Source organism: Pinus tabuliformis, chromosome 6, assembly GCF_031772625.1.
Source record: "Pinus tabuliformis cultivar Carrire ecotype Pingquan chromosome 6, CPIR1, whole genome shotgun sequence".
Taxonomy (NCBI): Eukaryota; Viridiplantae; Streptophyta; class Pinopsida; order Pinales; family Pinaceae; genus Pinus; species Pinus tabuliformis.
In genome coordinates this window covers 745,885,089-745,901,545 of record NC_142292.1, presented here as the reverse complement: position 1 = coordinate 745,901,545, position 16,457 = coordinate 745,885,089, and the positions used below count along the sequence as shown (strand labels likewise).

At 38.7% G+C, this 16,457-nt stretch overlaps 1 protein-coding gene across 1 annotated transcript in view; it reads left to right on the top strand.

Annotated features, from left to right (window-relative positions):
* Window positions 1-8,281, top strand: part of LOC149260886 (H/ACA ribonucleoprotein complex subunit 3-like protein) — a 51,796-nt gene extending 43,515 nt beyond the window's left edge. Inside the window, exons 2-3 of the mRNA XM_089421265.1 lie at window positions 7,770-7,812; window positions 7,938-8,281. Coding sequence (XP_089277391.1) covers window positions 7,770-7,812; window positions 7,938-8,035 — 141 coding nt within the window. The 3' untranslated portion in view covers window positions 8,036-8,281. The remainder of the gene's footprint in view (window positions 1-7,769; window positions 7,813-7,937) is intronic.
* The last annotated feature ends 8,176 nt before the right edge of the window (window positions 8,282-16,457 follow it).

Sequence of the window (16,457 nt, the reverse complement as noted above, 5' to 3'; positions counted from 1 at the left end):
GTTTTTAATGATTTTGGGTTTTAACTGCGAGGACTTCCGTGACGGAAAACTGGAAATTGCCAGGATTTCTATGACAAAAAACTAGAAATTGCAGAGGTTTCTCAGTTTATGCACGATCTTGGATGAAGTCTGTTGGACACTGTGCAGGTAAATTTCAAAATGGAGTGGGTAATCTCGAAACGACTGTTTTTTAGTTCCCGCCTTCCATATACCACAATGCTTCTTTTTAAGAAACCCTAATGTCTAAAGTTGATCTTGCTTCCACCATTTGAAGGGGACTGTACTGCTAGTATGGCATGAATGCCCATGTGACCGTGTTGAGTAATTATTTCAAGGTATGAGACCTTGCATCAAGTTTATGGCCCCCATAAGCAAGATTCCTTTCTTCTCCTTCAATGAGCCTACCTGTGGTGACCAGATCTTGTGCCTCCGGCTGTGGCTGTAGCTCAAACTCTCGTGTTTGTTCAACCCTCTGGTTTGGCTTTTGCCCAGATCTGGCTTGGTTTTGGATTCAGATTCCTCCAGTCGGTGCTGCATGCATTGACCACAACATTTTTTCCCATTGTTGGTTTTCTTCTTGCAGCAGGTGCTGCATCCTCCCAACGGCAGCGCCCCATTTACCTTCGTGCATATGGTAAAAATATCACAGGAGTGGCATTAATGTCCATATTTAATAATTAGTTACAAGTATTATTACAAATCAGACCTTCCTTGTTTAGTTGATGGCCCCATCAACTGGATCTTTATCTTTACTTTCCACATGCTTAATCTGGGTCCTGTGGGTTTCAGATCTTGTCGCTTGGCTTTGGCTCTTGCTCAAACTTCTGCTCTAGCTATATTCAGACTCTCAGGCTTTAACTCTGACTTGGTTTTGGCTCTAGCTTCACGGGCTGAATCTGAGAAAGAGCCTCCTACATAGTTCTCTACATTTCTTTTAACAAACCCTTCCAGACATATATGACTCTTATTCACAGCTGATTATTTTGTCTTTTGGATATTTATATGACTTCTTCTTAGATAAAGTGAAAATCAAGCTAAACAAATGTTTAGATAGAGTGCAAATCAAACTAAACAAATGTTCAAATAATGTTGTTCTAAATTGTCCTTTTCAGCATTCAACTGAGATGCTTCTGGTGCCTCTACCTCATAATTTACAAATAGTCATACAAACACACGTTTGGAGTGATTCCGAAGACCCAGCACCAGCAGCAATGTATCTCATGTTTTATATCAATGAAAATGGAGAGAAAGTCTACACGTTAAAGGTAAGTCTCATTCTTTAAGCCCTCTGGCTTCTACTTTGAGAGAAAGTCTACACGTTAAAGTAGAATCCTTCACTTCCATTCACAATAGTTATATGGCGTGAAAGGTGCAGGAGGTGGAAACTCCATTTTTTTTTGGTATCACCAGTCTTTAGTACCTTAATCAAGACCTATAATGTTGAATATAGGTCTAGGATTTTCAATTTTTGTGCCAAGTTGTCCTTTTGATTACTATCAATCTTGTTGCTTTAGTACTAAATCAGTCATTTTTCTATTAGTCCATAATGTTAACACTCCTGTTATAAATGATTCTTCCAAATACCCTTCCTGTTTCAACAAAACTGGCAGTAGCAGACTTTAGTAAAGAAGATTCTTGGATAGAGCATTACACATCACAGTATAAAACCTCTTCCTGGTCATCAAGGCAACAATTGTCATCTTAGCTCAGACAGCCTTTCACTCAGCATACTTAAGTACCTTAATCATGACACAGCCAACAATTTAACTATAGTCAATGGCATCATTATGAGCTCAACATAGCCATGGCAAGTTAAACATTAGTTTATTAATGAACCCTTGAATAGAAACAAGCACAAACTCGCTACAACAAAAGTCTAAATATCAATTTAGAATGGGGCTCGGGTTTTGTTTCAAAAGATTCGATTTTATGCCACGGCTTCAATAATGCCACAGAATTTAGAAATAACTCAAGATTTGCTTCAGGTATTCTAGGGCTTACAAACCCGAAGCCCAAAATTTCATCAGACTTGACATGCGCAAATTTATCCTGTTGTAGTCAATATTGGATGCCATCATATCATTTCAAACCTCTCATTGATCACCTGGAATTTGATGCATAGATAGTGAACAAGAGTTTGACTTTGTGTCAATTGTAGGTCTTTTCTCCAAATATCATAAGAGATCCTCAGACTTCCCTCAGAGGCAGGCCTAAACAAGCCCTCTGTAATCTACACATTTAGATCCTCAGATGAACCATTAGCTTATGAAAAATTCCTTTAGTACATAGATTACAACATGCAGCAAGTAGAAGATATAATCCACAAATGTTATCTGTGTGTCCTCTGATATAATCCTTGAAGCTAAAGGCAATCAATGGTGAAACAATTTTCATCAACAGGGATGCAAAAGATTTCAAATCCTCTTAGACAATTTAACTTGTATCACCACTCTCCTAGTTTGGTACAGGCTCTGACCTGCTCATGGCCAAGATTTTGCACAACAGCTTATGTCATTATCATTCATAAGCAGCTAGAGATTTATGGAATCCAAATTAAGAATTCAATGTCAACATCCTCCTCCCAAAGGATCCCTATTGGAAAAACAATTTAGAAGTTCATCAGTAACAAAAGGATTTTAAGAATGCTTATAAGTATGTTGATGATATCCTTGGTCCAATTATTAAGAACTTCACTAGCTATTTCACAAGCCTTCGCACCTCTTGGCCACTTCTGAGGCTGCTCGGCCTCTGTTCAATCAGTCCTGAGGCCTTCCTGAGGTCAATCCTGAGACCTATCGGCCCTTTGTCACAGTGTTCTAAGGCCTTAGACAGAATTTTGGTCTCTCTTTGTCCTGGTCAAAAGCATTGTTGACAGAACTTGGACTAGAACTTTATTAAGGTTGCTTTTTTACCATCCCTCTGATACCATGTTGATGTTTCCATCTTCTAATCTGATAATTACTTCCAATGATCTCTTAAACAAGTTCTTAATCATAATGCAATAATGACAGTAGGATCATAAAGAGACAGCCAAGCACTTAGCGTACAAAAAGACACAAAATTTTCACCTAGGAAGCCCAAACTTGAGAGAAAACCCAACAATATTTTCTAGGAGAAATTCTTTAGTTCAACAAAGGTACATTTTAATATTCACAAGTCAACCTAGGTCAAATTAGACAATAATTATGGATCTAAACAAAACAGACCTCAGAACTCAATCTAGGTAGTAGATCTGGTTTCGGTCCCTTCTGTTTACAGACTGAGGTTCTTGGCCTCCTCTAGGGCTTCGACCCTCCATAGAAAAGAAAGGTCTCGGATCTTCTAGGGATTCTGCCCTTCAACAAAGATAAAATATCTTTACAGAGATAAGCTCCTTCTTGAACTTCGCTCCATCCACAGAAAAAAGATTTCGGTCTTTCTTCCACAGAAACAAGGTCTCCATGTTTGAGTCCATTCAGCCTCTTACAAGCAGAAACCCGTCACTCCTAAACTCTGGTACCCAGATTGCCTGTTTTAATGCTTTTCTGATCAAGCTTGAAACCTGGATACTAGATATTCATGTATGTTGCTTGGCATAAATTACGCAGAGATTGATATGTAAATGACCTTTGGTTGAAGGCATGTTGTCTTATGTGTGGAGTTTGCTTCCACACTGTTGCTAGGAAGTAGATATGAAGGGGTACGAATGAGTGCTTTTATATTCTATATTCAATGCAATGTAGCGTAAACTAACTTACATGTTGAGTCACACATTAATTTAATGTGTTTTTTTCTTGCAGAAGGATTCCCCCGTAGGGTCTCTAACACACTCAGCCCACCCTCGTATGTCTCCTTTATTTTTATGATAATACTACTTTATTTGATGTCATGTCATTAATATGTGAGGATAGCATTGCTACATTGATGTTTTTAAAATCTTTTATCTCATGAGGTTTCTTGTGTTACAGCACGGTTTTCTCCAGATGATAAATACTCAAAGCATCGCACTTTGCTGAAGAAGCGCTTTGGCTTACTGCCAACGCAGCAACCCCCACCCACCTATTGACAATTGAATATTCAGAGTTTTTATGTCTTTGCTAGGCAAAGGAAGGGTGGTTAGAGGTTACAGGGTTAACATTAATTATTCATTTTGTTTACTCTGTAGTCTTTGCCCTACCTTTTTGGATGCAACTTCATGCTAGTTTGTGTTTAAGATGTATTTTGATGCTTTTTTACTTTGCACAAGTTGTAGATGTTGAATTGGGGTTTAAATTTAAATATATTGTTTAAGAGGTTATGATTAAATAAAGAATTAATTATTATTATTGGCTTATATACGATGCTTTTGCACATTTATTTGTAGGCTAAACATTTGTGAGTTTTCAGAGAAAAAAAAACCTCCTAACTTCCATTAATCAAAATAAAAGTAAATACATTTGCAGTAGTGACAGATCTTATGTCCATGTAACACTATGTTCTGGATAAGTCTCAGTAGAAACTCAGAAGATTTTATAATTTTGGATCTTAATCACTATGTATCTACTAGCGTCTCTAAAGGTCTATAACATCATTACAGATTTCTTACCTCTCTAACTTTCCTTCTCAGCAACATTGTTATATTATTTCCCATACATTCTTCAAAAAGAAAATAAAATAAACAGAAAACTTGAAAAGACATATGAGGATCATTCTCAGTGAACAGTCAATGATGTCCTTAATAATTAAAACTCCATGTGCTGATGAGGATGCCATTGTCAAAAGCAGTGAAGAAGATCTTTCCCGGTGCTTGGAAACAACTCTTCTTAGAGAGAAAATCTGCCTCTTGGTTCTGTTCTCTGAATATATGACTGAAAGTCACTTTCTAGAAGGATCCCATGAAAGATCTGATGCGTAGCATCCAGAAGATAAGGGAAGGTTGCCCCAAAAGTGGATCTTTGTACCCAATCCAGAATCACTTTGGGGTTCCCAAAACTGATAAATCCTCTATAGCTAGCCAGTTAGCAAATAGGAGTGCCCCCCAAAGAGCTAATCGCGATGCTCTTTTATTAGTCCATGTACCACTATTCCAACAAAATTGAAAGTAGTTACCAGGATTTTATACAAGAAAAACCCCCCTGCCACAGATCCTATTAGTAGAAGCTCCTTAAAAAAAAACATCTGGATTTTGTGACCAAATCTCTTTATATTGGATTTGTCTCGAGTTAACCTTCTCTTTTGTTGGCCCTATTTCCATAAAATATGCAGAGATCTTTAAATAGGCGTCTCTTGTATCTCGGGTAGTCTCTTTCAAATATCTTCTTGTTCCTACTTTTCCATATGCCCACAGAATATTGAAGGGTAATTTTCGAAATGTCTTGTTCTCCTCAACCCACAGAGAAATGCACCTATCTATGGAGCTCGAATGTTATGCTGCTCGTAGGTTAAGAGTGTAATACTCCTCTCCAAATCGAGACTGCAAATGGGCATGTCAGAAAGAGATAATCCACGTCTTCTGCATTTTTTTCATAAAACATCTGTTAGGACCTTGGAAGCCTCTCTTGAGGAGATTATACTTACATGCACTCCTGTTATAAATGATTCTTCCAAATACCCTTCCTGTTTCAACAAAACTGGCAGTAGCAAACTTAAGTAAAAAAGATTCTTGGATAGAGCAATACACATCGCAGTATAAAACCTCTTCCTGGTCATCATGGCAACAATTGTCATCTTAGCTCAGGCAGCCTTTCACTCAGCATACTTAAGTACATTAATCATGACACAACCAACAATCTTACTATAGTCAATGGCATCATTATGAGCTCAACATAGCCATGGAAAGTTAAACATCAGTTTATTAATGAACCCTTGAACAGCAACAAGCATAAACTCGCTACAACAAAATTCTAAATATCAATTTAGAATGGGCTCGGGTTTTGTTTCAAAATATTCGACTTTATGCCACGGCTTCAATAATGCCACAGAATTTAGAATTAACTCAGGATTTGCTGTAGGTCTTCTAGGGCTTACAAATCCCGAAGCCCAAAATTTCATCAGACTTGACATGTGCAAATTTATCCTGCTGTAGTCAATATTGGATGCCACCATATCATTTCAAACCTCTCATTGATCACTTGGAATTTGTTGCATAGATAGTGAACAAGAGTTTGACTTTGTGTCAATTGTAGGTCTTTTCTCCAAATATCATAAGAGATCCTCAGACTTCCCTCAGAGGCAGGCCTAAACAAGTCCTCTGTAATCTACACATTTAGATCCTCAAATGAACCATTAGCTTATGAAAAATCCCTTCAGTACATAGATTACAACATGCAGCAAGTAGAAGATATAATCGACAAATGTTATCTGCGTGTCCTCTGATATAATCCTTGAAGCTAAAGGCAACCAATGGTGAAACAATTTTCATCAACGGGGATGTAAAAAATTTCAAATCCTCTTAGACAATTTAACTTGTATCACCACTCTCCTAGTTTGGTACAAGCTCTGACCTGCTCATGGCCAAGATTTTGCACAATAGCTTATGTCATTATCATTCGTAAGCAGCTAGAGATTTATGGAATCCAAATTAAGAATTCAATGTCAACATCCTCCTCCCAAAGGATCCCTATTGGAAAAACAATTTAGAAGTTCATCAATAACAAAAGGATTTTAAGAATGCTTATAATTATGTTGATGATATCCTTGGTCCAATTATTAAGAACTCCACTAGCTATTTCACAAACCTTCGCACCTCTTGGCCACTTCTGAGGCTGCTCGGCCTCTGTTCAATTAGTCATGAGGCCTTCCTGAGGTCAATCCTGAGACCTATTGGCCCTTTTTCACAGTCTTCTAAGGCCTTAGACAGAATTTTGGTCTCTCTTTGTCCTGGTCAAAAGCATTGTTGACAGAACTTGGACTAGAACTTTATTAAGGCTGCTTTTTTACCATCCCTCTGATACCATGTTGATGTTTCACGATCTTCTAATCTGATAATTACTTCCAATGATCTCTTAAACAAGTTCTTAACCATAATGCAATAATGACAGTAGGATCATAAAGAGACAGCCAAGCACTTAGCGTACAAAGAGACACAAAATTATTTTCACCTGGGAAGCCCAAACTTGAGAGAAAACCCAACAATCTTTTCTAGGAGAAATTCTTCAGTTCAACAAAGGTACATTTTAATATTCACAAGTCAACCTAGGTCAACTTAGACAATAATTATGGATCTGAACAAAACAGACCTCAGAACTCAATCTAGGCAGTAGATCTAGTTTTGGTCCCTTCTGTTTACAGACTGAGGTTCTTGGCCTCCTTTAGGGCTTTGACCCTCCATAGAAAAAAAAGGTCTCGGATCTTCTAGGGATTCTGCCCTTCAACAAAGATAAAATATCTTTACAGAGAAAAGATCTTTCTTGCACTTCGCTCCATCCACAGGAAAAAGATTTCGGTCTTTCTTCCACAGAAACAAGGTCTCCATATCTGAGTCCATTCAGCCTCTTACAAGCATAAACCCATCGCTCTTAAACTCAGGTGCCCAGATTGCCTGTTTTAATGCTTTTCTGATCAAGCTTGAAACCTGGATACTAGATAGTCATGTATGTTGCTTGGCATAAATTACGCAGAGATTGATATGTAAATGACCTTTGGTTGAAGGCATGTTGTCTTATGTGTGGAGTTTTCTTCCACACTGTTGCTAGAAAGTAGCTATGAAGGGATACTAATGAGTGCTAAAATATTCTATATTCAATGCAATGTAGCGTAAACTAACTTACATGTTGAGTCACACATTAATTTAATGTGTTCTTTTCTTGCAGAAGGATTCCCCCGTATGGTCTCCAACACAGTCAGCCCACCCTGGTATGTCTCCTTTATTTTTATGATAATACTACTTTATTTGATGTCATGTCATTAATATGTGAGGATAGCATCGCTGCATTGATGTTTTTAAAATCTTTTATCTCACGAGGTTCCTTGTGTTACAGCACGGTTTTCTCCAGACGATAAATACTCAAAGCATCGCACTTTGCTGAAGAAGCGCTTTGGCTTACTACCAACGCAGCAACCCCCACCCACCTATTGACAATTGAATATTCAGAGTTTTTATGTCTCCGTTAGACAAAGGAAGGGTGGTTAGAGGTTACAGGGTTAACATTAATTATTCATTTTGTTTACTCTGTAGTCTTTGCCCTGCCTTTTTGGATGCAACTTCATGCTAGTTTGTGTTTAAGATGTATTTTGATGCTTTTTTACTTTGCACAAGTTGTAGATGTTGAATTGGGGTTTAAATTTAAATATATTGTTTAAGAGGTTATGATTAAATAGAGAATTAATTATTATTATTGGCTTATATATGATACTTTTGCACATTTATTTGTAGGCTAAACATTTGTGATTTTTCAGAGAAAAAAAACCTCCTAACTTCCATTAATCAAAATAAAAATAAATACATTTGCAGTAGTGACAGATCTTATGTCCATGTAACTCTATGTTCTAGATAAGTCTCAGTATAAACTCAGAAGATTTTATAATTTTGGATCTTTATCACTATGTATCTTGTTGGACACCTAATCCTAAATGGGTTAGTGTGGAAGCCGAATAGACCAAAGCAGTCCAAGAGACCTTGGGATCTGAAACCCAAGAGTCACATAATGTACTATAAATGTAAATCTCTTGTTAATAAAAATTGAATTGCATGTTTTATCTTTTATATCTGTCTTGATGTCCATGTGATTTTAACATAGTATCAGAGCTGCTTGTTTTTCTGTGGCCTTTTTATGTGCATGTCAGTGCTGCACCTCTACCCATAATCCTGTAATAGTAAAACTGGCGTGGTAGATCTGCAAACTCAAATATATCAGCGTGGTCTTCATTACCTGTGTCTGAGCTCCCTTGAATAGCGCTGGCCTGGTATTCATTATCTGTAACGTTCCACGCATACTTGACACTACTGAGCACCTTGCCTTCCTGCGCCTCTACTGCCTGACAATGTCTGCGCTGCTACTCCATATAATTAGCCGCTACACTGCATGCGCTCTGTCCTGAGATAATCTGGCCAGCACTACACATCTGTCCTTGTAACTCCTGGTCTGCTCCACTGCTCAGAGCGCAGGTCCCAGGGTAACAGTCTTCACTGCTATGGTCAGTCATCTGCGCATCTTTGCCATCATTCTCTGTGCATTTTATTCTACCGTTGAAGAATCGATTCGCTGCATTGAGGCATCCGAATCTGGTGGTATGAATTCCCTTCGCTACGCCTCCACCCAACGGCTCTGCAGCTCCAGTCTATTGTAATACTCGATACCACTCATACTGCGTTGTCGTTACCGTTTGTGTTGCAAGGCTCTCATATACCACTGTTATATATATAGTGCGTCCTAGCCATTTTGCGCTCCTTTCTGTGGGCATTCTGATGACCTCCCAATGCCTGAGAACTGTAGCAATAGCAGCAAGGAAACATACGGGCATTAGAGCTCTCGCCAGTGCTTGTGTTCTCGGTAACAATCGTGGAAGCAGAAGCCTCTGTGTCAGACAAAATTAAATTGCGGTCCTTGGAATTTTGGTCGTTTTCAAATTGAAGCCCCTGGTTATGACCTTCATAATCCGCGTGCTGCGATTGCTTGACGTTTAACCTTCTGTGACAGCGTTTGTTGTGCCCTAGCCGGAGGTCACTGGGTTCAAACACATCCGCGTGAACCCATTTATCCATAACTGGTTGCTCTCTGGAAGAGTTTTAAATTGTATGCGCTCCATGTTCCTGTTTGTGTCCAGGGCCACTTCCAACGAAAAGTTTTCATTCGCGAAATCTCCCGCGATGTGGTGCTCGAGTAATGGCTGCAAGGCGATTGATTCAGGGTTCTAGCTGTATTGTGCCGCCAGACGTCTTCGAAGTAGGGAGAGAGCATACGCTTGACATCGTATTTTCAGCTTTGCGACTGGTTCCGTTCTGTGCACAAACTTGTTCTCGCGCCAGCCCATCATCGCGATAAAAAAAAATGGGTGCGCTGCCATAGCAATAAAGGTAGGATCTACGCTGATTTACTGGCAACTCGACAGCTTGTTCACACATTCCCTCAGAAATCTCTACAAGTCCCGAAAAAGCCTCCGACGAAGTGAGTTCTCCTCTTTCTACTACTAAAGATTTTGAGTGTAATATCTGCTTAGACATGGCCAGCAATCCCGTCGTTTGAAGCGGGTCTCATCGCTCTTGGGCAGAGACGTGAGTGAAGAGCTGAACTTGAACCTGCCTCCTTCGTTATGCTCGTGTTGCATGGATTCATAATTGCTGGGAGAGAAACCAAGCGTCAAAGACATCCAGCTTGCGCTGTAGCTTGATTTGCGCATCAGTAAGTTCAGGGTTTTTCATCACGATTGATGATCCGGGATAAACTTCAACAAGCCCCAGAAGCATTAGGTTTGATCAGGGGAGTTTAACAAAAGCCCAACTAAGAACTTCCCCTGTTGTGCCATATTATCAGCAAATACCATCGTCACGTTGTATTTTAGTATTCAATATATTACAGTTTGTGGTCGGGCATGTCGTACCTATAGCTCAATCCGGGGAGAAGAATTTAACGGGTCAAGCTGCTCCTAAATCAAAGCTCCGTGCTAGAGTGTGTTGGCTTCTCATTTTTATTGATTATTGACTTGAGAACTATGCAGGCTGTTCATTACTGCAAGGCGGGCAGCTGACTAAATAATTGTTAGATGCCTTATTCTGGGTAAAGTTAAAGAAGCTATCACTGTGCAGGATCGTGGAGAATATGAGATTTATGGTGCATCGTAGTATATCATGAAACTTTTCTTCGTGGCTTGATGCAATAATATGTAGTATATTGCTTGTATTATCGTGTATTTTCTGTGGTTGTTTCAGTTGAGCTGAAGCATAAAGAATGATCTAGCCCCAAGGCTGTAAAGCATAAAGAATGATCTAGCCCCAAGGCTACAAACTTGTATTTTCTGTGGTTGTTTCAGTTGAGCAGCATATCACTGTACCTGTGCTTGAAATCTTAATGAGTATAGACTATTGGAAGTGATGTTTGGTGATGTACCTCTGCTATAGAGGGTCTCAAACTTTCTCATCTCATTGGATGTGTGGCTGTGAATATATTGAAGACACTCCATATTTATTTCTCTGTCTTGGAGCTGAATACGTTGCATATATTATCACTGTGGTGTTTTCTCTGTAATGATGGAGCTTCTTTGATGTTATAACACTTATCTACAGCCATTGTTCTTCCTAACATTTACTGGTATATTCTACTTCAGATCTATGTTATTATTAGAGTTGATATATCAGAGGTATATGTAATCCATTCCTGTAGTTGAAGTTCGAATTTCAAAGAAGGAAGAAGTCATTTAGTTGTGCATTCATACAAAGCGTATCTTGGTATACCTGAGAATTTTAAGGGTGAAACATATCTATTGTATCTGTGTTGGAAGGACTTTGAGCCTCTCATTCTTGCTGGACACAAATCTGTTTGTGATTGGCTAAATTCTTAGCTGGAATTACTTGAGTGTTCATTTCTTTGTTGAGACAATGGCTAGATTTGATGATGTATTAGAGTTACTGAATACACTAATACACTCCACTATTGGTGGGAAGGTAAATGTTAGCAAAGGCACTCTTTGTGACATTCAGACCTGCCTGCATGATGCACAAGAAAAGAATGATTTTTTGCAACTAGAATCTCAGTTCCAGCAAGATGAGCTTCAACAGATTTGTCATTCCAAATTGTTTTCTGCTCAAAACAATATGTTGTTCAAGGTTAAACCAGCAAGTGGTGAAATTAGTAAGATTGAGGTTGAATCAGATCCATAATCCAATAAAGCAGCAGTTGTACATGCAGATGCAGAAACTCAGTTTGCACTTCCCAAGCCCATCATCAGACCTTGGGAACAGCTTGTCCATAACAAGCACAGAACTGGTCTTGGATATGACAAGGACTTGTCCTTTCATATTCCAGACTATGCCAAGCCCATTCAGTTTCAAAGTGTTGGATTCATTCATGAAAGTTCACCTGCTCCTCATGATAGTTCAGCTTCAGCTGTTCCAGATTTTGCCCCTCTTCCACAGCAACAACAACAACAACAGATCGTAAAATGCCAACACTGTGATCGAGTTGGCCATCTAAAAGATCACTGTTTTGATCTTCATCCATGTGAGCACTGTCATAAAACCAGTCATTCTTCACACAGATGCTTCAGAAATAAACGTCCTACAAGAACAAAGATTCATCTTGGATGGATCGCTTCTTGGCAATGGGCATCAACAGCCAAGAAGATATTCCAAACGCATGTTAGAACTTGTTCTAGAGTATTGAACAGTCTTGCAGTTGAGTTTTCTCCATCTTCTCACCTTGTACCTGACAGGGGGGAAATGATGGTCATCTACAAGCTTCAAAGTCACATCAAGCGAGCCTGAGCCACAACCTGCCACACCAGTTTCAGAGTTGTAGCCAGCGACAAAGATGCCCGTGAACATGCCTTCAGTTGGCAATCTGGGACACTTCCTCTAGCAGAAGACTTCAGCTTCTTGCCAGTTTTGGAAGAGTTCCGGGAACACAATTGAGAACACTTCCTCTAGCAGAAGACTCCAGCTTCTTGCCAGTTTTGGAAGAGTTCCAGGAATTGCATTAAGCATTCCAGAGTTGTTGGTCATCCTTAAACCATCACAGGTTGAGACTTCCCTTTTCAGGTTGAAGTTCTCCCTTTTATGCGAGGTGAGGCCTCCCTTTCATGGTTGAAGGTTTCCCTCTTTAAAACAATAGGATCACTTCCTCTAGCAGAAAACTTCAGTTTCTTGCCAGTTTTGGAAGAGTTCCGGGAACTGCACTAAGCGTTCCAGTGTTGGTGGTCATCCTTAAACCACCGCCCTTTTTACCAACATTTCATAGAGCACATTCAGCCTAGTGCTGCCATGCATTTTTTGCACATTTTGTATTACAACTCTCTTCTTGGACTCATACATAACCCTTCGGATTAAGGGGGGGAATGTTGGACACCTAATCCTAAATGGGTTAGTGTGGAAGCCGAATAGACCAAAGCAGTCCAAGAGACCTTGGGATCTGAAACCCAAGAGTCACATAATGTACTATAAATGTAAATCTCTTGTTAATAAAAATTGAATTGCATGTTTTATCTTTTATATCTGTCTTGTTGTCCATGTGAGTTTAACATATCTTCTAGCGTCTCTAAAGGTTTATAACATCATTACAGATTTCTTAGATGAAACTGGTGTTTTGATCTGCACTTAGATTTAACAGAGCATCATACTTTCATAGGCCTATATTTAATGATGAAACTGGTGTTTTGATCTGCACTTAGATTTAACAGAGCATCATATTAAAACCGTTTAGTAGCTTGGTTTCCTTGCTTCTCTAAACCATATTCTAGCAGCGATGTTCCCTGGTTATGAAATTTGTTTGGCAGGAGTACCCAGACAGATTATTTTGTTATCAGAACAAGTGACGTGGCCTGTGAAAATAGAACGGATTGCATTCCATTGATATGTGCAAACATTTATGATTTGACAGAAAAAGCAAAGCAAGAGGAGAAAAGTGTACAGTTGTGTGATGTTAACACTACAAATTATTAATTATAAGAATTGCCTACTATCCCAAAGGCAAACAAACAAACTTGTAATTTAAATCTAAGTGCAGATCAAAACACCAGTTTCATCACTAAATACAGGTCTATGAAGGATTAATTATGTGAATGTTTTGTAAAAAGCTTTGATCAATAAAGGATATTTATTTAGTTAATCTCCTTACGTGTTAAATTGAACCTTTCTGATATGTGGCATCATTCATTACTAAAATGCTTTCATCCAATGTTGATTCACAATTAAATATTTAATTGATAATTTTATGTAAGGAAATAGATATTCCTAATATGATTCTCAAATTTCAGGTGGTAAATGAATTTAAATGAATTTTCATTTAAGAGATATGCCACTGGCAATGGACACTTTCAAGGATTTAATAGCTCACATGAAACTGTTGCTTATGATTTAAGACAGATGAATAGTATTTTGTTTACTAATTTTATCTTCAATGATCTTTTTTGTCACGATGCTTCTCAAATTTAACTTAATAGAATATGATTGTCAAATTTCAGGTGCTAAATGAATTTTCATTTCAGAGATATGCCACTGGCAATGGACACTTTTAAGGATTAAATAGCTTACATGAAATTGTTGCTTATGATTTAAGACAGATGAACAGCATTTTGTTTGCTAATTTTTATGTCACTTCTCGAATTATGCCTGCCTTACCGCGTTCCTTTGCAACATGTGATGCAATTGCTAATTATATATAAATAATCCTAAAATTCAAGTTTGAATGAATTGTATTATTCTTTGCATCACACTTTATATTGTCCACCCTTCTACCTACTTTACTACGGCCCAGCACAGCTCAGCTGGAATAGCTGGGCCTCTGCTCGGCCCCTAACTCCTCCACCACCAGCTAATTGACTGTTGTTGTTGACAGGCCTGATAGCAAATTCTAGCATAAGCCCCTACTGCTACTCTACTGTGGCCATAGCTTGGCGGTGGGGTTCTATGGTACAGTCGCTTTGTTGCCGAGTGCAGAGGGTATCGAGCGATTCAGAACGCCGGTATAATAGTTGGCCATGGACTATTTTATCACTGACGGGAATGGGATTCCGATGGATTGGGGAATTAAGCTATAGACGGAAGGGAATTACACAGAGGATAATTGCAGGGGAATTCATTGGATCTTGATTTTGCAATGAATGAGTCTCCGTATGAGGAAATTGTTCGAAACTGTGAAAACACACCAAAATTACAGGAGAAGCAGGGGAAATTTGAGTAGACTTGCAGGTTCGACTTCTCTAGGGCAACGCCAACAGCCAGGGCAGCAATAGTAGAATTAAATACCAAGCTATACTTCGCACATTCCCAAATTTTGCAAAATCGCAGTTGCAGATTTATGCCTCGCTCAGTGGAATTGAAAGTATCTCCACCAGTTCAAAGAAATTTGGCGATATTCTCATTCTTCATCAAAGTCCTGAGGAAGCTGAGTTTACCTTTAGGGTTCTTTTGGTGCTGCAAAAAAAATTAAAAAACAAGGGTTGCAAAGGACCACTCCTCGAATCTGGGCAGGGGTCGGTCGAACCACATCCCTTTAACAACTCAAAAGCTTCTTCCATAATCTAGCTCGGCTTTTGTTGATGAGAATTCCGTGGCTACGCCCCAGCCTGGACTTGTGAACAGATATGCTATTTCTGTCCAGAAACTGGCTCAATTTTTGTGGGTTTTTGCATAAAATGCAAGCGGGGAAACAGAGAGCTTGTTGCTGATAGGCTATGAATGATATAGGGACTTGATTTGTCAACAACCGTTTCCATATTTGGATCGCTGAAATTGGAGGTGAAATTTCAGAGACTCTTCGTGGTTGTTCTGGCCCAAATATGGGCCATCATAACAAATTCCCATGTCTGTTCTAGAATAATTCCATTCTCTCAAAAGTCTGACCAGAACTAAGTACTTTATGCATAGATGAACATTACCTACAGACTACAGATTAGTTTCAGTTTCCTTCTTTAATATCAAAGATTCCCAAACTATAAATACAAAATTCTAACCATACCCTAAAATTGTACGGATAGATTCACGGCTACCCATTCATGTTTAGCAGAATGGTAGAGCAACTTCAAAGATTACCTCTACAAAATTTAACTTTCCGTCTCGGGTTTTAAGGGAGGTGACAGGTAGGAGGGGTATGGCAGCCATCTCATGGAATAATTAATGTGAAGGGACATGCCATACTGTCTCTCTTTTGAATAATGAAGATAGAGTTCATGGATGATGGTATGCTTTTGAATAATGAAGATAAAGTTCATGGATGATGGTATGATAGTCTATCATTCTATTTAGCGGTGCTATCACCTTGTTTTATTGTGGTGTGCTAATGTGTTTTTGAAAGAATGATGTTATGAAATTTAGTTTGGTTGTTGTTTTATTAGAGACTTGTTTTTCATTATTTTGTGAATTTTTTTGAGTTGTTTCTCTCCTAAACGTTTTCTATTTTCTATTTCAATGAGATAGGTTTTGGATTCTATTTTTTTTTGTCCCTTGGGAGTCATTTAGAGAGAATATTATGGTGGGAAGTATTTGGTAGTAGTATATTTCCTGAGTTGTTCCCTCCCAAATATTCTCCATTCCAATGAGATAGGATATGGATTTTATTTTTCTCGTCAATTGGCAACTTGATGATATGAGTGCAAAAGACTCTTGACTGGGGATTGGTAGGTGGAGTGAGTTGGTTTGTCCTATATTGGCTCCTAGCAACATTCTATGACCTGCGCTAATTGGTTCTCTTAAGTGTGTGCCCTAGTCTCGGTCCCTTATATTAATGACATGTCAACGCGCTCAAAGATTATCACTTTGCTCTACCATAGCAAAATGGTAGAGCAAATTCAAAGATTACCTTACAAAATTCAATTTTTTTGTATGAAGTTTCAATATGGCAGTGATCTCA